The sequence below is a fragment of the Microcebus murinus genome, chromosome 16 (assembly GCF_040939455.1).
Source record: "Microcebus murinus isolate Inina chromosome 16, M.murinus_Inina_mat1.0, whole genome shotgun sequence".
NCBI lineage: Eukaryota > Metazoa > Chordata > Mammalia > Primates > Cheirogaleidae > Microcebus > Microcebus murinus.
The window spans coordinates 59,680,372-59,703,738 of NC_134119.1; the positions used below are offsets into that span (position 1 = coordinate 59,680,372).

The 23,367-nt window shown below is 37.3% G+C and overlaps 2 protein-coding genes and 1 pseudogene across 2 annotated transcripts in view; all 3 read right to left on the minus strand.

The window, feature by feature from the left end:
* Positions 1-6,215: 6,215 nt before the first annotated feature.
* On the minus strand, positions 6,216-7,413 carry LOC142861084 (ubiquitin-ribosomal protein eL40 fusion protein pseudogene; annotated as a pseudogene).
* Positions 7,414-10,084: 2,671 nt separating this feature from the next.
* ZNF260 (zinc finger protein 260) lies at positions 10,085-16,134 on the minus strand. Its single transcript, XM_075993042.1, has one exon. The coding sequence runs from the start codon at positions 15,673-15,675 to the stop codon at positions 14,593-14,595; it is 1,083 nt and encodes a 360-aa protein (XP_075849157.1). The 5' UTR covers positions 15,676-16,134; the 3' UTR covers positions 10,085-14,592.
* Positions 16,135-16,254: 120 nt separating this feature from the next.
* Positions 16,255-23,367, minus strand: part of ZNF529 (zinc finger protein 529) — a 53,055-nt gene continuing 45,942 nt past the window's right edge. The window contains exon 9 of the mRNA XM_075993038.1: positions 16,255-16,297. The gene's annotated coding sequence lies outside the window, so the exon portion shown is untranslated. The remainder of the gene's footprint in view (positions 16,298-23,367) is intronic.

Here is a 23,367-nt window from a genome sequence, read left to right on the forward strand (position 1 = left end):
GTGCATACATTATTTTACTTATTTACAAATTCTGAATGATTAATTCCTAAAAGTATAATTGCTGAAAGATTATATACATTTGAAGTTTGGATATACCTTAGTAAAAACAGTTTTCAATGTGCCTGGACTGTATGATCAGGTCCCAAGTGCTGACCAAGAAACACCTATCCTGCCTAGTTTGAGAAGAATTTTGGGTTTAACAGGTTTTGGCTTAAGATAACTGAAACTCAGAAAATCAAACAAAATAATAATATTGAAACCTTAGGAAGATACTAAAATCAGCATAACAGTAACAACAAGAATAAAAATGTAGAAATGGACTAAACTCACATGACCGATGCTTTAGAGTAGCTTTTGACCACAAGGATAGTAATAAAACTTGTAACAATTATATGTATTCTTTATAAACACCTTCACTTGAAGATGTTTAAAGTGTCCAAAAGAATAAGTTATACTAAAATACTAATAGAAATCTAAATTGCTTAAGGAGAGTAACTGAATTAGTGATCAGTGTTTAAATGTTTAAGAACATTTTGGTTTTTTATTATATATAAGAACTTATAAACTGAACATTATACAGACTATAAAGAGCAGTGAACATTTTTGTGTATGCACAAAGCTCCTTGATCATTAAACAATTTATCAATTGTTTCATGTAAAACTGACTACACAGCAAGCAGCGCCATGTTACCAATTCTCTAATGGCTTCCCCTACTCCTAGACACTCATTGCATTTCCCTGGGAGCATACATATTCCAGGAAATGAAAACCAAGGTAATAAAAAAAGGTCTCTTCTTTAAAATCTAAGTGCACACATTAATATTATTATTATTACTACATATTAAGCTCTTAGTATTCTTTTTATCAACCACTCTATCACATATAATAGCCAGGCATTGTGCTAAATACTAAAGAATCAAAAATAATCCAGAAAGACTTGGAAATAGTTTCTTCTACACTCCTCATTTTAAGCTCCCCCTTCTGGTGTCTCTTCCTGGCCTTCCTCTGGTTAAAGGGATGTCCTCAAGTGCTGTACCTTCCAAGCAGAATGTAATGAAACATTCCCTCTTCAATAACTCCATATTAGGCATATTGCTTTCCCAACACTCCTCATCTTTTCCCATGGAGGGCAACGTCCCAGGCTGAATTCTTACATCTAGGAGATCTGCTCCTCTCTTGATTAAATTCAGCCCTCATTAATGTAAAAATGTCTTAGCAAATAAGAAATAGAACTTCCTCAACTTGATAAATGGTATCTATGAAATACCTATTGTTGGGAGACAGTTCACCATAGGTCTCTCACACTCTTATACATCTTGCTGGGTGTGCCAAGAAAGTAAGGCTCTAACTACTCTTTACCTGGGTCATTTCTCCAAATTATTTATGCAGCTGATAACCTTGAGAGATAAGATAACATCTGTTCTGCACAAACAGCAGGCTTGCTTACTGCTTTCTATAAAAGTAATGGATTCTCTAGGCTTAGTGTTTGTCAGTGGCTATGAGGAACTGCATGAATAGCATCCATGTGGGCCCTCATGTTGTCCCCATAGGAGGTGATGGAAAGAGGAACTGATAAAAACTAATGCCCATGCTGCTTGCTGTGCCATGAGTAATAAAGTCTTTGTCTCTGATCCAAGAGTCTCATGTTTCCTGCCAGCACTTGTGAAACAGCCTAATTTATTAACTTGTAAGTAGGAAAAAAATCAAAATACTATAGCTAATATTATACTTAATGTTGAAACACTGAAAACTTTCTGAATTCAGGAAAAAAAGAATAATATGTATTATTTCTTATAAAATACATAAGATTAGAACGGAATAAAAGGCATAAAGATTGGAAAGGAAGAAATAAAACTGTGGTTATTCACAGATGATAAGTTATACAAACAGCAAATACTAAATAATCTATAAATTCTTATAATTAGCAAGTGAAGTAAACAAAATGGTCTGATAGAGGGACAATATACAAAAATCAATTGTACTTCTAGCAACAATACACTAGAAAATAAAAAACTTTAAATACTATGTAAAGGTTCAACAATAAACATCAAATACCCAGGTATAAATCTAGCAAAAGATGCGCACTGTAAACCATAAGAAATTGGTGAGAGAAATTAAAGATCTTAAAAATGTAGAGATATACCATATGTACTACTCATTGGTCAGATAGAGTGCTGTGATGTCAGCCTAGCTCACAGCAACCTCAAACTCCTGGGCTCAAGTGATCCTACTGCCTCAGGGTCCTGAGTAGCTGGGACTACAGGCATGTACCACCATCCCTGGCTAATTTTTTCTATATATTTTTAGTTGGCCAATTAATTTCTGTTTTTAGTAGAGATGGGGGGTCTTGCTCTTGCTCAGGCTGGTTTCAAACTCCTGACCTTGAGCGATCCTCCTGCCCACACCCAGCCAAAAAATTGATAGTATTAAACATATGCCTACCCTATGGTCTAGCAATTAATTCCACGTGTAAGTATTTACCTAAGAGAAAAACATGCATATAATCACCAAAAGCACAGTAGAATATTCATAGCAGCAGCATAATTTATAATAGTCCCAACTTGGAAACTACACAAATATCCATTAACAGTACAATCAATTAATATATTGCAATATATCTTAAATGTAATGAGAACTAATTACATTTAACAACATAGGTGAATTTCATGAACATAATGTGGAGCAAAAGAAACCGGGCATAAAAGAGTACATGCTATATAATTCCATATATACTTGAAGTTCAAGAATAGGTAATTAATGGTGACAGAATTCTGAATAGATTGTGGGGGAGAAATGACTGAAAAAGATCATGAGACAATAATCTGGGGTCATGGCAAAGTTCTTTATATTGATCTAAGAGACTGTTACAACTGTATACTTAAGATTTGTGCACTTTATATATACATATTAAAAAAACTATTGGAACCATGTTTTGGTAGGGATATGGAGCAATAAGATATTTCAAATGTTGTGTAAATACAAATTTGTGCACCCACTTTAGTATGTATTTTGACAGTATTTAGTAAAATAGAAGAAATATAACTCAGCAATTCCATTGGTAAATAAACATGTGTACCCTATGTAAAAGAATGTTTGTAGTAGCATTGTTTATAAAATCAAGAACTAGAAATAACTCACATGTCTATCACTAGAAGTGATGAATATTTGTGGCATACTTGAAAGGCTAGAATAGAGCAAAGAAACAATGAACTGAAATATAACTAATATGGATGATTCTCACAAACAGTTGCACAAATAAACGACAAAAGACTGTATGACGGCATTAGTATAAAGTTTCAAAACAGGGAAAAACTAGAGAATAATGCCTAGAGAGGTATATATAAGTAAATAACCTCACATACTTATTTGATTGCACAAACCTAATTACACACCCACCATAGGGACATTCAGCTACAGGCGACCCACACCAACAGGGCCACACATCCAGGGCCTCAAAAGGTCACATAAGCATAAAACCACATTCACCAAGGGGACACTCAGTCACAACCACACTGGCACAGGCACCGCACACCTGCACCTGGTCACAATCACACACTAACCACAGACACACAGAGATGCAAACAGTACTCACGGGTATCCCCAACCTGTACTCTGCTGCGCACGGTCACGCTATCACACACTCACACACCACTCTGGGGACAAACTCGATAAAACCCAACCAACCAGTCACAGGCTCCCCACACCCGCACCCACAACACTGACCCCGGCCTCAATCTCACACACACACACACACACACACCCACAGGCTCTCACCCGGTCACACCGGCAGTCGCGGACTCCCAGACTGCGCTGCATGCAGTGTTGTCGTTAGAATCACACACCCATCACGCGAACAGCCTGTCAGAAACGCGCGATCTTTCACCACAGACCGCCACACAGCCACAACCACACAATTTCAGTCTCACCTCCGCCGCCGCACAAAGCCGAGGCTCAGCCTCCGGCCCCGCCCTCCCCCGGGCCTCCTCACCTCAGGCCTTCCAAGCTCCCAAAGCAGAAGAGCCCTCCACCGCGCAGGAGTAGTTGCCGGCGAAGTCCTGAGGGTCCCGCCGGCGCGTGACTTTGAGGCTGAATTCCCGCGAGAAGCGCGGTCATGCCGAGGCGTCCTCTGGGAAACGCCGGGGCGGGCAAGATGGCGGATGATCGTCAGGATTCCTCTCAGCGCTTAGTTGCTGCCCTGCCGAAAGGCTCGCGTCCCTTATCGAACCGCGCCCCGGTTGCCTCACGGAGCCCCAGCACAGGCTTAGGCCATGGCTCCCAAGGAAGGCCGCTCGGACGATGCGTTTGAGATGGGCTTACTTCCCGGACCTGCCCTACTATCCCCAGCCTCGGGAAGAAGGGAGGAAGTTTGCCTGGGAAGACCGTTTGTCCCTGATCTTTGTGGGGAATGTAGTTCGGAGCAGGGAAAACGGTTGGTGGACCGCTCAAAAGTGATCTTAGTTCCTCTCACAGAGAAACCTGCGCTTGGCCAAATTCCGGAGATTTTAGGAGTTAGTGCACCCGAACAGTGTGCAGGCGCAGATTTCCTGGGTTGCAGTTTTGGCCTTTGTTCCGGGGCGCGTTTGTCTTGATGTTCCTCAGTGCAGAGGGGTTGTGGAACCTGAGGTGGTGAGACCGAAGCTGGTCAGGGAGTTAGGAGAGGTGGAGACGACGTGATTGGGGAGGCTGAAGCGGGGAATCACAACACCTGTGACGAGTTTGCAGTGGCTGAGAGGAGTTTCCGAAATTGCAAAGGGCTGGTATTGTTCTGAGCTACTAACTTCTTTATGCATGGTGGAGGATGAGGGGCAGTGAGGTGGGCAATTGTTGAAGCACTTTGGATTTATTTATTCTCTAATTTTCTATTTTTTCTTAATGTTTTATTTTTCTACATTCTGGAAAATTTATCTAACTTTTTCTTTTAAGCCTTCTTTTATACTGATGACTTTCAAAAACACACTTCTTTATAAGACCTTATTATAATAGTTTCATTGCTTCATTGCTATAGTATTTGCTGTTGGCTCTCTGCAGTAGTTTGTTTGGACCTTTTCTGGTCCTTGCTTTATAGATCTAATTTTTAGGTTCAAGGTGTTCCTGAATTATTTAGTGATACCTAGATGTTCATTCAAATTTAATATGAACTAAAAAGTTGTTAATTAGCGGGAAGGGGCTAGAAAAAGAACTTTGTCCTATTTTCTTATACCATCTGCCTGAATTATTATCCTCAAGTCAGTTGCTTTTCTGATTAAATTTCTCTAGATAATAATATCCTATATCCTCCCAGAGTAATATTGTGATAATCACCTTGGTGAGAAGGTTGAGAGACCAGCTGCATTTTTATGGATTATTTTTTAGCCACCTTCTTTGTGTACTTTTAAAATGTCAACATTATTGAGGTATAGTTTACATATAATAAAATTTACCCATTTTAGTCATTTAAGAGTTTTCAATATGATTATCTAATTTGCCTAACCCCAGATAAAGAAGCTCTCTCCTATGTTTTTCTCTAAAAGTTTTGTAGTTTTACATTTCATATTTAGTGATCCATGTTGAGTTAAATTTTGTATAAAATGTAAGGCTTATTTTTGTATTAGATATCAGATTCTTTTTTTGCATAAGGTTGTCTAATTATTACACCATCATTTTATTGAAAAGACTATCCTTTCTATATTGAATTGTTTTTGCATCTTTGTCGAAAATCAGTTGATCATATTTATGTGGGTCCACTTCTGGATTCTAATTTGTTCTTTTTATCTGTCTGTGTATTCCTGTATCTATCTATGTATTTCTGCACTAATACAACTCAGTCTTGATTACTGTAGATGTACAATAAGTCTTAAAATCAGTTTGTGTTATATAGCTTTATTTTTTCACATTTGTGTGACTATTCTGGTTCCCTTATCTTTCCATGTTTTTGAATCAGCTTGTTCATATCTACAAAAAATACTGTTGAATGATTGAATTGTATTAAATGTATATATAACTGGGAGAGGAATTTACATTTTAACTCTTAGGTTGGTGCAAAAGTAATTGCAGTTTTAGCATTGTTGAAATTTGCCCTTTAATATTGGAATACATTTTTAAATAAATGTGGTTATGTTATACATAATTTTTTTTTTTTTACTGCTTCAGTCAACTAAAGGGAAACTTTATTAGGGCCACGGGGCTAGGGCAGGAGGCTGCCCTGTGGGGAAAGGAGGAGGAGCCCGTGGAGGGGCCTCATTTGACCTTCTTCTTGGGGCGCAGGTTGTTGGTGTGGCCGCACTTCTTCTTAAGGCAGTCGACAGCACGGGGTTGCAGGCAAGCGTAACACTTGCGGCAGATCATCTTGTCGCAGTTGTACTTCTGGGCGAGCTGGCGGAGGGAAGGCTCGATGATGCCACCTCTCAGACGAAGCACCAGGTGCAGGGTGGACTCTTTCTGGATGTTGTAATCCGAAAGAGTGTGGCCATCCTCCAGCTGTTTGCCCCCAAATATCAGACGCTGCTGGTCAGGTGGGATGCCCTCCTTGTCTTGGATTTGACATTCTCGATGGTGTCACTGGGCTCGACCTCAAGGGTGATGGTCTTCCCCATCAGGGTCTTCACAAAGACCTGCATCTCTGCGTCTGCATGGCCGCGGCCACCAACCAGCTCCCTCGCCTCGTTCTGTTATACATAATTTTAATGCACATTTCTCACTTTATGTTTTTTTGCTACTGACTTATTACTTGCTATTTTTTAAAATATTTATCTTAGACTATGGAAATGATGTTAGACAGAAAGCAGATTTGAACGATTTTCTTATTCGAGTTCAAAATGGGTCGTAAAGCAGCAGAGACAACTCACAACAGCAACAACACATCTGGCCCAGGTACTGCTAATGAACATACAGTGCAGTGGTGGTTCAAGAAGTTTGGGAAAGGCCAAGGTTCTCCCTCAACACCTAGGACTCACTGAGGCAGTTGTCTGAGGCTTCCCAAGTAGGGCCTATGGTATCTGAGGCTCCTTCTCGCTGAACCCCTAGTCACAGGGCTTGACACAGGAGAGCATGTATTCCCTCAGTGGCCTGGCAGGGGTGATGCTAAGGTTCCTGCTGGATGGCTGGTACTGAGTGGACCTGGCTCCATGCATCAGAGCAATCACAATGTCATCAGTTGCAGAATCAAATGCAGCAGCAAAAGAGTGACCTAAAGGTGGAATTTATAATTAGAAGAAAAGCAGAGTGTAAAATTTTGGAAAATTCGCTGCCTGGCCATGTGATAGAGAAGGAAAGTGCATTTTTCAGGTGCAGCTGAGCCCTTACTTGCTAGAGATATTAGCACAAAGGGGAGTCAAGTGCTAATAGAACAATGGGAAAAAGTCCCTGAAAGCATTTCAGAAATCTTTGAGGCTGCTCTCTCCTATGACAGGCCCAGAGACCTAGAAAGCAGAATGATTATAAGAGACAGGCCCTGGCCGGGCGCTGTGGCTCACGCCTGTAATCCTAGCTCTTGGGAGGCCGAGGCGGGCGGATTGCTCAAGGTCAGGAGTTCAAAACCAGCCTGAGCAAGAGCGAGACCCCATCTCTACTATAAACAGAAAGAAATTAATTGGCCAACTGATATATATATATAAAAAATTAGCCGGGCATAGTGGCGCATGCCTGTAGTCCCAGCTACTCGGGAGGCTGAGGCAGAAGGATCACTCGAGCCCAGGAGTTTGAGGTTGCTGTGAGCTAGGCTGACGCCATGGCACTCACTCTAGCCTGGGCAACAAAGCGAGACTCTGTCTCAAAAAAAAATAAATAAATAAATAAAAAAATAAGAGACAGGCCCTATTGATTGTGCAATTGTCCATAATGTTGCACAGGGATATCTTTTTTCTGTTCTTTCACTTTCAACCTATTTGTGTCTTTAGAGCTAAAGTGATTCTCTGGCACACAGTATATATTTGTATCATTTAAAAAATCTAGTTTGCCAACCTCTGTCTTTTGATCAAAGAGCTGAATGAATGTTCACTTAATGTAATTACCGATAATGAAGGACTTTTAATTTTAATGAATTAAAGCTACATTTGTCTGAAGAAGCTAGCCAAGCTACTGACTGGTTTGAAAATAATTATGTGGATGGTAGGATAAGAATACATTTATGCAACAGTTTGCTGTTCAATCACCAGTGTTTCCACCAAATTTGTGGTCTGTATATGAGTGCACAGGAATGGATTTCTGCGTATGCAAAACAACATAGAAGCATGGCACAGATGATGGGAAAATTTAATAGGGATTATTCATGTTACTCTATAACAATTCATAGAATTTCAAAACAGTAGTACCACATTGAAAATGAAATTGAATGTGTTTCTAATGAGAGCCATGTCCTGAACAAGAAAGCAGCTATTCATTGTGATATAAGACTTCAAAATATAGTGAATAATTGTGAATGTCAGGCAGCTCTTATGGATTACCTTTGTGCAATTGTCCACAATTTATTCCTGTAATACATTTTTTCATATGTTAAATTTTCTTTTTAGTTTTTTTGGTTTCTTAATTTTTTTTAATTTCAAAATATTAAGTACAGATGCTTTTGTTACATGGATAGCTTTTATAATGCTTTAGTCAGAGCTATAAGCATTCCTGTCATTGGTTTGGGATTTTTAAATGCTTTTTTTCACTATTTAAACTGTCAGCACTATTTTTACAATTCACTATGCATTTTATGTTCAGATCATTTCCAGTACTGGACATATAAATTGTGTAGAGACTTTTAGATCTAATTCATTTTATGCAATTTTTGCAAATTTGACTCCATGAAAGTTCATTATCACAACTTTGGCTTGGTGTGTAAGTATTGTGTGTGTAAGTAAAAATGTTGAAACTTCCTCAGTAAATGAAGAGTTTTTTTCTTTTTTATGTATGCACTTGTGAAAGATTCTCAAGATCTCAGATGTTTGGGCAGTTGCATATGCACTGGTGACCCATTGCAGTTTTTGATTAATATTTTTTCAACATGGTATTTCAGATTACTATAGTTATAAAGCTGAGTGCACACAATTATCAAGCATAGTGATATGAGTTTATACATTTTCCTTTTTTAGCTATTTAAGAATAAAGTTCATCTGCTCATACTGTGACTGTCACAAGTATACCTGAGTGTTTATGCTTACAAAAATATGTATAGTTATTACTACCTATTTTAGTAAGTGGCTCATGAAATGTTCTGTCCTGTTTTTGCTTCTCAAATAAGTCTCCCTTTAAAAATGTAAATATCTTTTAAAGAATTTTTTTTTTTTTTTGAGACAATCTCACTTTGTTGCCTGGGCTATGCTGAGTGCCCTGGCGTCAGCATAGCTCACAGCAACCTCAAACTCCTGGGCTCAAGCAATCCTCCCCCAGCCTCCCGAGTAGCTGGGACTACAGGCATGCACCACCATGCCGGGCTAATTTTTTCTATATAAGTTGGCCAATTAATTTTTCTATTTATAGTAGAGACAGGGTCTCGCTTTTGCTCAGGCTGGTTTTGAACTCCTGACCTTGAGTGATCCGCCCACCTCAGCCTTCCAGAGAGCTAGGATTACAGGCGTGAGCCACCACACCCGGCCCTCTCTTAAAGAATTTCTAAAATTATTTTTCTAGAATTATATTTTGGAGATTTTGATCTTTGGGATTGTGATTTGGGGAATATTAGACTTTAGGGATTCCAATCTTTTGGGATTTCAACATTTGGGATTATGGTGCTTGGGACTATGTCTTTCAGAATTATGATTGACTTCCATTGGGAGCACATAATAAATATCTGGTAAGTATCTCATATGTAACTGACTGTGGTGGAGGTGAAGCAGGAGGGGCATATTTCTTATTTACTGAACAAAACTTTCTTGTATATAATGGCATCAAGCAGGAATACTTTTCAAATTATTTTGTTCAGAATCTTAATGCCAAAGGACATGAAGCATAATTTGAACAAATGCAATGGCATTCTGTTTTGGAACAAAAAGACTTAATATAAATGTCAATTCTCCCAAAATAAATGTAAATAATTAAATGTAATTAGAATACTAAAGGGTTTTATAATTTGAGAAAACTATATTCATTTATATAGAAAGAAAATTAACTTAGATTAGCCAGTAAAACTGAAAAAACACCAAGGGAGATTTTATTATGAAACATCAAAATATGAATACAATAAGGGTAATGTAAAATTAATGTTATTAAAATTAGTGAAGGAATAGAAAAACATTAGTGAAACAATATTGGAAAAGATCTTGGCACAAATGAAAATTTAATACATGGCAGTTTCAGTTGAATGAGGAAGGGATCATATGGGTAAAGGATTACATGGGAAAGTTTCAGTGGAATAGGAAAAGGATGGTATCAGTAAAGGATTAAGAGCAGTCCTTTCCTATTGACCCATGTCAGGAAAGGTGACCTTGGATTGCTTTGATACCACAGTTTCCTTCAAGTATACCATTGTAAACCCCTCATTTGTAGCCTGCACCAGAATGGAGAGCGCTGTGAATTTGCACATAGACATAGATAGCCCATGTCCCTAAGGTATTTTAAGTCTTGAGAAACCAAGGACTTTGGTTTCCCTGTGCTTAAGTATCAACTGCATCTCTTACAACTAACTGCTTTATGTGACGTTTACCCTAGAAGATGCAGCTGGACTATTGAAACATGTCCTGAATAAGAATGTTAATTTTTCCCAGTGCTGAGATGAACCACACTCATTTTGAGCTCTTCTCCCCTGCACAGTGCTGGGCCCCTGTAAGCTGTGCTTGCTTGGGCAGTTGCAGGACTGATGAAAATGCTATGAAAGTGTTTTCTTGCTCTGGCAAAGCTAATAAACTGAATGCTAGGTTAAAGCCTACTCCATTGCTTGTTTGATTGCCCATCGAAAACTGTGATTGATATTGGTGGACATGGCAATTTGTGTCAGAGCTGTGTGACTGGCTGCTGAACAGAATTATTTTAACAAATTGTGCTTGTATAATTGGAAACCCATTTGGAAGAAAATAAGTGAACCCTTATTTTATATGACATTAAAAATTAAAATTCTAGATTAATATTTACACATTGAAAAAGGAAACAACAATCTGCAAGAAAAATTTAAAAATTACATGTGCAATCTAGATTAAAGAGATTTTCTTAACCAATCCAGAAGTTTAGAATAAATTAAGATCTATTTGGTTACATAGAAAGTAAAAAACATTTTAGGCAAAAATCATTTTTATGACAAAATTAGAATACCTAAGGTCTTTAAAATGGCAAAAAGATATACTTCTACAGGAAAATGGGCCAAGAATAGGAAAATTCACAAACAAGCAAATCTAGAAGCAAGTTGGGCTTATGCTCATCAAAGAAGAATAAATTTAAGTAGTATCATGCGATGTATTGTACAGCAAGAGGATATGCTATCTTTTTGGAAATGACTCTAACATTTTAAAAAATTTAAAGTAGCATATTTTCTTTGATCCAGCAATCTCTTCCATGTAATCTACCCCACAGAAATAAAGACACCTGAAATTTAAGGGCTGATTATATTGTTTATTGTAATATTGTTTATGGTGGCAAATGAGCAATAAGTGAATCAATGGTGGGATGGCTGAATAAACTTATAGTATACAATATCAGAGAATACTATGTAGCAATTGCTCATTTTTACTCTATCTGGCCATCATAATCGTTCTTGTTGCTGGGTCCAGGACACCAGCCAACTCAAGGCACCAAAATGTAGTCTTCCTAGTTTGGTCTGAATTAGAGTCCTGGTTGCTCTGGTCACTTCAAATCTGCATGAGTACATGGGCAAACTACTTAATGAAAGAATGTTTTAAGTAGTGCAACATGAGGAATGGAAGAAAATAGGATAGTTTAGATTCATGTGAATATACATGTATATTATTTGAGCATATTGCCTCAGAAAAATCAATCTTATCTCAAGACCAATCTTCAAAAATGCTAATAACAAGCAGTGCTATACTTATATTAGCATTCTGTAATTTTGAGTTTACAAGAAAATATATTTAAAATGTCTAAGATTGAAAGGCTGTATATTCATCTTTATCACTATTCAAAAAAAGCTTTAACAGCTTTCTCTATATCAAGTTACTGTGCAAAGAAATAAAATAAACATTCTCACAAAGATATGCTCCAAATAACAGAATACTGTTTAGGTCTGAGATCTCCCTTTTTATAACAATTTTACCCAAGTGAGCAAACAGGGAAGTGGGGATCGATTGGGTATGCCTGACAATAGAGAAAATTAGTCTGCAGGTTAAAACTGAAGCTGAAATCTAGAAGTTGATGTTTTCTTCAATGGTTCTTAGAAAATTTTAAGGGTGACATGGTTTCATTTTTTAAATGTCTAATTTCTGGCTGGGCATGGTAGCTCATACCTCTAATCCGAGCAGTTTGGGAAGCTGAGGTAGGAGGGATGCTTGAGGCCAGGAGCTTGAGACCAGCCTGGGCAACATAGTGAGACCCTATCTCTCTCTCTCTCTATATATATATATTTAATTAGACAGGTATGGTGGCACATGCCTGTAGCCCCAGCTACGTGGCGGGCTGGAGAATTGCTTGAGCCAGGAGTTTGAGGGTGCAGTGAGCCATGATCACACCACTGCACTCCAGCCTGGGCAATAGAATGAGACTGTTGTCTCTCTCTCTAAAAATGTCTAATTTCTAGTGCCAATAATGGTTATGCAGAGTATTAAAACTTCTGATAAAGGTTTCAGTAAAAACTAATTGTGTCCAAGTATGTGTACATACTATTTAATGATACGATCCTTAAGTGTATGCTACCCAACCAACCTGTTGCAAATCATGCTATAACTTTTGAGTATGCACAGATCAGTAATGTGACACACAAGAATAAATATAACTAGCTGCATTTGGTAAGTTGTCAACCAATTACAAATTACTTCATATTTTAAAGTAAAATTTTAAAAATATTTTCTGTAAGATATTAGCATCTGACTGGGAATTTAAGTCCAATATAATATATATTTTGTGTATAGCTTCCTTACTCCTATATGTACCTTACTTTTCAGAAGTTTAAGAAATAGCACAAATAGAATGAACATATATATTACTACAAGCCAGAATTAATATTTTTTTACATTTACTTGGGATCTTTATTTCTTTTGAATAAGAAATTGGTATTTAAATAGATACAAAACTGAAGTATGCTTTAATTACCATGTTTGATCACATTTCCCTTCTACCGCCCTTCTTCCTAGCAGTACCACTTTTGGGAACTGTGTATCTTTCCAACCCATTCTTTATAGTTTTACATAAAAATTTATCCATAAGCAATGTTTAGGATTAGAGTTGGTTAGTGTTGATTTTATACAAATTGACATAGATATCATTACAATATGTTCATCACTTCATTTTTCTTCACTCTACATGATTTCTTATATCTTTCTCTTTTAATACATATAGACTTAATTTGTTGTACTTAACTGCTAGAGTATTCTACTGTTACTATACCGTATTTTATTCATCTATTTCACAAGTGACAGGCATCTGTGTCCCAACTTTTGGCTACTATAACTCATGCTGCAATGAATTACACAGCTACTGACTAGAACATGATTCCCTGTATATATGTGTCAGTTTCTTGGGTATATATACAATAATTCCCCCCCCTTTATCCGTGGCTTCACTTTCCATAGTTTCAGTTACCCATGGTCAACTGCAATCCAAAAATATGTAAGTACAGCACAATGAGGTATTTTGAGACCAGATTAACATAACTTTTATTACAGTATATAGTTATGATTATTAATATTTTTTTAGTATTGTTTTTAATCTGTTACTGTGTCTAATTTGCAAACTGAACTTTATAGGAAAAAAAGTATATATAAGGTTCAGTACTATCCAGGTTTCAGGCATTCATCAGGGGTCTTGGAACATATCCCCCACAGAAAAGGGGGCACTACTGTACTCAAGAGTGGAATTTCTGGGTATTCTGGAATGTTTCAGAAATTCTTTCCTACCCAATGTTTTAAAAACATTCTCTTATAAAGCTTTTATAAAGTTTTCCTTTTTGCATTTTAGTCTTCAATACTTTTGGAATTCTTAAGAAATAAGCTTTTGAATGTATGATGATGGTAGAAATCTATTAATATTACTTTCCCATATAAGGAGTCAATTGCCCTGAGACCATTTTTTAAATTATCCATGATTTTCCCACCAATTTGGGATACCACCTCTATCAGTTACCAATTCCCCATAAATGTATGCATATATTTCTAGATTCAATATTTTGTCTTAATTTTCTATGATTGCTTCAACAACTTTGATGATTATAGTTTTACAAATCATACATGTATCAAAACATAACAATAACTTTGTCTCTTAATTTCAAATCCTATACCTCTTATATCTCTTTTCTTAATTCATCTGGTAGGCCTTCCAGGAACAAGCTACTTAGTGTCCATGTGTGTGGTGGGAGTTTTGGGGTACAAGATTTCATTATACTATGATACTTATTAAACACACAGTATTTTAAGTTTTGAATTGCTGCTGAAAGATCTCCCACATTGATGTCACTTCAATGTAAAATGAATTTTCTGAAATACTATTAAGTATAAATTGTGCTGAAGGTTTTCCTAAATTCAAGGCATTCATAGAGCTTTAATGAGTATGAATTCGCTGGTGTCTAATGTGATGTGACTTTTGGCTGAAAGCTTTCCCACATTCACTACACTGATAAGGTTTTTCACCAGTATGGATTCTCATATGCAGAGCAAGAGTTGAGAACTGAGAAAAGGCTTTCCCACATTCATTACAACCATAGGGTTTCTCACCTGTATGGCTTCTCATGTGCACAGTAAGAGACGAGCTTTGACAGAAGGCTTTCCCACACACCTTACATTCATAAGGCTTATCACCTGTATGAATTCTCACATGTACAATAAGTGATGTGATCCGAGAAAAGGCTTTTCCACATTTATTACATTCATAGGGTTTCTCTCCTGTATGAATGTTGTGATGTTTAATGAGGTATTGTTTCTGTCTGAATATTGTTCCACATTCATTACATTTATAGGGTTTCTCTCCAATATGAATTTTCTCATGCTCAGTGAGATTTGATTTACCACTGAAGGCTTTCCCACATTCCTTACATGTATAGGGTTTCTCTCCAGTATGACTTCTCTGGTGTCTAATGAGGCTCGACTTCTGAATAAAAGCTTTCCCACAACCCTTACATTCATAAGGTTTCTCTCCAGTATGGATTCTCTGATGGATAATGAGGTTTTCCTTCTGGCTGAAGGCTTTTCCACATTCATTACATTTAAAAGGTTTCTTTCCACTATGGATGTTCTGATGTTTAGTGAGGTATTGCTTCTGGCTGAAGGCTCTTCCACATTGATTACATTCAAATGGTTTCTCTCCAGTATGAATTTTCTCATGCTCAGTGAGATATGATTTGCCATTAAAAGCCTTCCCACATTCCTTACATGCATAAGGTTTGTTTCCTGTATGATTATTCTGATGTGTAACAAGGGCTGGCATCTGAATAGAAGCTTTCTCACATTCATAAGGTTTCTCTCCAGAAAGGAAGCTTCCCTTCTGGCTGAAGGCTTTTCCACATTTTTTATTATATTTATATGATTTCTCTCCTGTGTGACTTCTCAAATGGAAAGTAAGGGATGAGACTCGAGTGAACACTTTACCACATTCAGTACATTCATGTGATTTCTCACCGGTATGCATTTTCTTATGCTCTGTGAAGTTTGTTTCAGGCTAAAGGTTTTTCTACATTCATTGCATTCGTAAGGTTTCTGTTTAGTGTGAATCTGATCAAGCTGAAGGAGATGTGATTCACGCTAAAGGCTTTCCAACATTCCTATCATGCACATAGATTTTCTCCTAGGAGATTTCCCTGGTATCTATTGAGATGTAAGAAGGATGAAAGCTTTTCCATACTTAATAAATTCATATGGTTTCTTTTCAATATTAATTCTCAAGAATCTAAAGAAGTTAAATTTATGATGAAAGACTTCTCACATTGATTACCCTAAGATGAGATAATTACAAAAAGAGATGAAATATAGCATTCTCTTTATATTCTTAAGGGTTCTTTCCTATACTGCTTCTCTCATATTTAAGTATAAATTATGTATGAGTATAAATAATGTTGCAAACTCTTTTAAACTGAGTACCATACAGAGAAGTACAATCTTTGAAGAATCAATGACTATGTTCAGAAGAAATACTTTCCTGTTTCCTAGGTTTTCTGATTTTTTCCTTAGTCTGTATTTTCACAGAGAAGATGAGACTTAACTCTTAAGTCTTTCATGTTGTGTCTTTATCTGTTTATAAATTTCCCAGGCTTCTAAAAGAAAGTACAAAGAAATCATCATTGAAAAATAGTTAATAAGTATAAAATATTTAGTGTCTCGCATGTAGTAAGCATCCAATAAATTAGTTTATCATTATCATTAACATAACAGCACTAATATCTGTACATTTTCCCGCTATTGTTAATAAAATTTCAGAAGTGTTTTACTGTAAAATAGACTCTTTTTTTTTTTTTTTTATATACATATCAGTTGGCCAATTAATTTCTTTCTATTTATAGTAGAGACAGGGTCTCGCTCTTGCTCAGGCTGGTTTTGAACTCCTGACCTTGAGCGATCCGCCCGCCTCGGCCTCCCAGAGAGCTAGGATTACAGGCGTGAGCCACCGCGCCCAGCCCAGATTTTTTTTTAAAGTCAAAATAGACTCTTTATTTAAGCCTAATCTCTCATTATAAAAGCAAGCTTATAGCCTGGGCAACAAAATAAAACCCGATCTCTAAAAAAAATTTTTTTTTTTTTTTTGTGAGACAGAGTCTCACTTTGTCGCCCAGGCTAGACTGAGGGCCATGGCATGAGCCTAGCTCACAGCAACCTCAAACTCCTGGGCTCAAGCAATCCTCCTGCCTCAGCCTCCCGAGTAGCTGGGGCTACAGGCATGCGCCACCATGCCCAGCTCATTTTTTCTATGTATATTAGTTAGCCAATTAATTTCTTTCTATTTATAGTAGAGACGGGGTCTTGCTCTTGCTCAGGCTGGTTTCGAACTCCTGACCTCAAGCAATCCGCCCGCCTCGGCCTCCCAGAGTGCTAGGATTACAGGCGTGAGCACCTTAAAAAATTTTTTTAATCCTAGCACTTTGGGAGGCCGAGGCGGGTGGATTGCTCAAGATCAGGAGTTCGAAACCAGCCTGAGCGAGACCCCGTCTCTACCAAAAATAGAAATAAATTAATTGACCAACTAAAAATATATATACAAAAAATTAGCCGGGCATGGTGGTGCATGCCTGTAGTCCCAGCTACTCGGGAGGCTGAGGCAGGAGGATTGCTGAGCCCCGGAGATTGAGGTTGCTGTGAGCCAGGCTGACGCCACGGCACTCACTCTAGCCTGGGCAACAAAGTGAGACTCTGTCTCAAAAAAAAAAAAAAAAAAAAAAAAATTTTTTTTAGACATTAGCCGGTTGTGGTAGACTGCACCTGTAGTCCCAGCTCAGGAGGCTGAGTTGGGAGGATCCCTTGAGCCTGGGAATTCTAGGTTGCAGTGAGCTATTATTTATTGCATCACTGCACTCTAGCCTAGGTGATAGAGTGAGACCCCATCTCTCTCTCTCATACACACACAAAGGCAAAAACCCCTTAAGTTCAAATATAATTAACATTCATAGGTACATGTAGTTTTTACTGTTCTTTTTTTTTGCTTCAGATAAGGTCTTCCCGTCACCCAGGCTGGACTGCAGTGGCATGACCACTCTTCACTGCAACCTTATTTTCCACAGCTCAAGTGATCATCCTTAAGTCCCACCTCAGCCTCCCAACTAGCTGTGACTACAGGTGCAAGCCACTTCTCCTGGCTAATTATGACATTGCAGTATATTGCTCAGGCTGGTCTTGAACTCTTCCCCTTGAGCAACCTCCCACGTAGGCCTCCCAAAGTGCTGAATTACAGGTGTGAGCCACCTTTTTACTGCTTATAAATGTAACGTTGCACACTTCATAAATCAGTCAGATAAGAGAAAACATAAAGAATAGGCAACAAACAGGATGAAAGGACAAACACATAAGATTTAAAGAGCCTAGGATGATGGGACAAAAATAAAATGAACAGAAAAATTTAAATAAGGTATTTATTCCTTTGTGTTCCTGAAACTCCATTAAAATGACAGTAAAAGGGTGAAAAGAAGCACATACTCAGAAAACCTAAAAGGCTAAGAAGATACCAATAGACAAAAAGCATTAGGAAATCTGGAAGGAAAGCAAATAGAGGACTGTAAATTAACAGAACTGAGTAACTTAAATAAAAAGTGAGATGATGCCAGCCAGAAACAAGGTAACTTGTAATGCAGATGTTTTGAGAGAGGCTCTATAAATGGAGAGACCAGGCAAGAGTGGAAGATGGGGCACATAAGATGTTTATAAATGGAGCAGCTGTTGTCCCCAACTCTCCTAATGGAAATGGGAAGTTATTATCCAGACAAACTAAAACTGAGAGGCTCCAAATGTAATGACAGGCAAGGTAAATGAGAAGACTATAATAAAAAGAAAAGAATGGGTAAAAGTTTATACATAGTAGGGGCCCAAACCCTTTCTACTATTAAACTCCAAGAATGCTGGTGGTTGCCAGGTGTCAGATGATGGAAGGATTTTTTTCTGAAAAAATGAGAAGACCATGAGAACACCTACAGATACTAACTTATGAAATCATATAAAAGAAACAACTATATTCCTAACTGATTGCTACACAGTGATGACCATTATTTTAAAAGTCCCACCCATGTATACAGATTATAATCTTTCTGGGGCCGGGCATGGTGGCTCACGCCTGTAATCCTAGCACTCTGGGAGGCTGAGGGGGCCGGATTGCTCAAGGTCAGGAGTTCAAAACCAGCCTGAACAAGAGCGAGACCCCATCTCTACTATAAATAGAAAGAAATTAATTGGCCAACTGATATATATAGAAAAAATTAGCCGGGCATGGTGGTGCATGCCTGTAGTCCCAGCTACTGGGGAGGCTGAGGCAGTAGGATTGCTTGAGCCCAGGAATTTCAGGTTGCTGTGAGCGAGGCTGACACCGCGGCACTCACTTTAGCCTGGGCAACAAAGAGAGACTCTGTCTCAAACAAACAAACAAACAAAAAAACTAAACAAACAAAAGGAGGCAAATATTAACTCAAAGAAAAGCAAAAGTTATACAAGAAACCAAACAGAATCATAATAGATCATTTGGTTTACCAATCAACAACACTTACAATGTTATAATTATGTAAATGCTAACAAATGATAAAAAAGTGATATAACTAGTACCAGCAGAAAGTAGGAAGGGAAGTATGGATATTGGAGATTATATTTCTGAACCCCATCTTTTAGCATGTTGATAATGTCTAAAATTGATAAATCAAAAATAGGTGAAATACCTGTATAAAATATGGGAATAAACACTAGTAGACAGTTAAGTGAGTTGACAGTGTTTGTCTATGTGGAGTATGAATTGAGGGTAAGAAAAGAGGGAACAAACATATCCGAGATTCTATTTGACTTTTAAAAGCTTCTATTCATTACACCTATAGAATCAACCTTTAAGAATTGGGCCTTTTGACTTAAACCAATTGGAACAGTAAAATAACTAGACAGTGCTCTGACCTTTTATCTTGTTGCAGTTGAGTCTCACACAGGCTAAACAACAAAGCATACATTTACTTAATGAAGAAGCAAAAAGAACATAGATGAAAAAACCCAGCCATCTTTGCTTCCAAATCTGATTTATTGCAGTGATTTAAATATTAGTACTATTATTTCTGGATTATGAAAACTGTCACTATCATAAAGTTCTGTTTTCATTTATTTGTCTTACTTTCATTATGCCTAATATACCCAAGCTCTTCTCTTGTTAGGAGCCCTTTTCTTCTCTCTAAAACATTTCTTTTCCATCTACTAGCTAGAAACCTTCAATATTATCCTGGTCTATCTCTCTCAGAATTTTACCCTCATTTTCTTATAAATCAATGCAAAAAGTGACTCTGGTAATATACCGTTACTCATATCAATGCTATACTTCCATATTAGAAAAAAAATGCCTCAACCCCTCTGCATAATATAAGCAGAATTTCACTCAAAATGCATCACAGAACTAAAGCACTAAAACACTAACATACAAGAAAAAAGTATAAAGTAGACTTCATCAAAAGTAAAAGCAAGCCGGGCGCGGTGGCTCACGCCTGTAATCCTAGCACTCTGGGAGGCTGAGGCGGGTGGATTGCTTGAGGTCAGGAGTTCAAAACCAGCCTGAGCAAGAGCAAGACCCCGTCTCTACTATAAATAGAAAGAAATTAATTGGCCAACTAATATATATAAAAAAAAAAAAAATGAGCCGGGCATGGTGGCGCATGCCTGTAGTCCCAGCTACTCGGGAGGCTGAGGCAGAAGGATTGCTTGAGCCCAGGAGTTTGAGGTTGCTGTGAGCTAGGCTGACACCACGGCACTCACTCTAGCCTGGTCAACAAGCGAAACTCTGTCTCAGAAAAAAAAAAAAAAAAGTAAAAACAAATCCTCTTCAAAAATACAGTTAAGAAAACAAAAAGACAAGCCAAAGACTGGGAGAAACTGATAAAGGGCTTGTATCCAAAATGTATACAGACCTGTTAAACTCAATAATAAAAAGATTAATAATCTGATTTTAAAGATGGCAAAATTTCTGAAATAGACACTCACAAAATAAGATACATATTGAGCACCCCTTATCTGAAATACCTAGAACCAGAAGTGTTTTAGATTTTTCATTTTCTTGAATTTTGGAATATCTCCAGATACATAATGAGATACCTTGGGTACGGAAACCAATCCTAACCATGACATTCATTTAAGTTTTACACACACTTTACACACATTAACATGAAGGTAATTTTATACAATATTTTTAATAATATATGTGATTTGTCACAAGAAGTCAGATATAGAATTTTCCACTTGTGGTGTCATGTCAGCACTCAAAAAGTTTCAAATTTTGAAGCATTTCATATTTCAAATTTACAGATTAGGGATGCTCAACCTGTATATGAATGGCCATTAAGCACATTAAAAGTTGTTCATCATGGCCAGGTGCAGTGGCTCATGCCCTTAATCCCAACACTTTGGGAGGCCAAGGGAGGAGGACTGTTTGTGGCCAGGAGTTCAAGACTAGCCTTGGCAATATAATGAGACCTCATCTCTACAAAAAATAAAAAGTTAGGTGGGCATGGTGCCTGTGCCTATAGTCATACCTACTTTGGAGATTTAGGAGGATCACTTGAGCCCAGGAGTTTGAGGTTATAATGAGCTCTAATCAGGCCACTGCACTCCAGCCTGAGTGACAGAGCGAGACCCTCTCTCTCACTAGTAATCAGTAAAATGCATATTAAAACCCAAAGGGATTAAAATGGCTGAAGTTAAAAGGACCCATGTATAAGAGTTTGAAGCAACCATAACTCCCTCATACATTGCCAGTGATAATGAAAAATGACACAACTACTATGGAAAACAGCTCTCTATATTTGATGCATTTTGCTAATTGTATATAATCACACAACCAACACCAAAATCAAGATACAGAGCTGTTTTCCAATATACCTAACAGGGGTACTTTTATTTTAAGTAAATTATACCTCAATAAAACTAAAAAAGTAAATCCTTCCATACTGTAGCTCTACAACAATCATGAATTATTTAATAATTGCCTTGTTTGTGTTCAAGACTGCAGACAAGGATAAAATGCTGGCTTTTCTCTCAATGAACTTCAACACATGTCTGAGACATCAAAATGAAAAATATAAATGTAAGACAGTATATACTTAGGATCCAAGTTGCCCTGGATGCTGTGATTTGAGATAGAAGCTTGGAGATTAGAGAGATTGGGCTAGATATTTTAATAAAAATGAAGCTGAGGATTAAATGAGGGATATTTAACCTTGATAGACTGATCAAAGGCAAAGATGGAAAGAATTTCATATATATAAAGAGGGAGGAAAGAAGTATACAACTGGTAATATTTAAAGCTGGAATAATAACCACAATCACCAAATGTGTAATAGAGTGAAGAGGGAACTGAAAATATACTAATATCCCCTTTACCCCTAGTGGGGAGTACATAGATATTATCTAAAGAAATCAATGATCAAGACTATAAAGGTTATGAATACAAAGGCAACCAAAAGAAGGGAAAAAATAAAAACTTTCCAAATTTTCAGAAAGAAAGACATATAACAAAACAAAAAAATCCAAAGATCCTATAAAGATATAAAGAGGTAGAATTTACAATAGAATACATAAAATTAAATAAACCAATATGAATCATATTGTTCATATCAGTAAGTACAATTATAATAAACATAACGATTAAAAGAAAAGGCATATATGGCAAATTCTCAGGCCTCACACCAGACCTCCTGAATCAGTAAATTTGAGGATGGGACCCAAGTAGTCTGTATTTAACATGATTTTGATGCATGCTTAAGTTTAGCAACTACTGATATAGCAAAACCCACCTAAACTCTATATACGAGGGCTGTCTGGAAAGTATCCAGACAGAAAGTAACCATTCTCATTATATTAACATGGCTAGATACTTTCTGGACAGCCCTGTATACAAGATAGGCATCTAAAACAATATGTATCAGAAATGCTGAAAATAAACAAAATACAGAATAAAGAAGATAATCTATAAAAACTAGAGAAATCCAAGGTACAACGACACATTAGTAAGTGAGAAGACAACACTTTCTTCACCTATGAAATCAAATCCATAAGATAGAATATACTTGAAAATACATAAAAGAACAATACATACCAATTTATAACATAGTTCATTAATCAGTTTATTCTGTATCTTGAAAATAGATAATTAACTACCTTTTTATTTATTTATTTATTTATTTATTTATTTATTTATTTATTGAGATAGAGTCTCGCTTTGTTGCCAAGGCTAGAGTGAGTGCTGTGGTGTAACCCTAGCTCACAGCAACCTCAGACTCCTGGGCTCAAGCAATCCTGCTGCCTCAGCCTCCCGAGTAGCTGGGACTACAGGCATGCGCCACCATGCCTGGCTAATTTTTTCTATATATATTAGTTGGCCAATTAATTTCTTTCTATTTATAGTAGAGACGGGGTCTCGCTCTTGCTCGGGCTGGTTTCGAACTCCTGACCTTAAGCAATCCGGCCACCTCCGCCTCCCAGAGTGCTAGGATTAAAGGCATGAGCCACCGCACCTGGCCTCACTACCTTTTTAAATGTTAAAATAACATTCTCAAAATCAGCTAATATAGTAGACCTGTTCCACAAAGTCGAAAAAGACAAAATATTATGACCAAAATAAAAGAAACCCAGAAATTACAAAACAAAATTGAAATCCTTTCCATTGTGA

What these genes read in the sequence shown, in the direction of transcription:
- ZNF260 (XM_075993042.1), bottom strand. Translation starts at nt 15,675, where the DNA reads ATGCATACCGGTGAGAAATCACATGAATGTACTGAATGTGGTAAAGTG.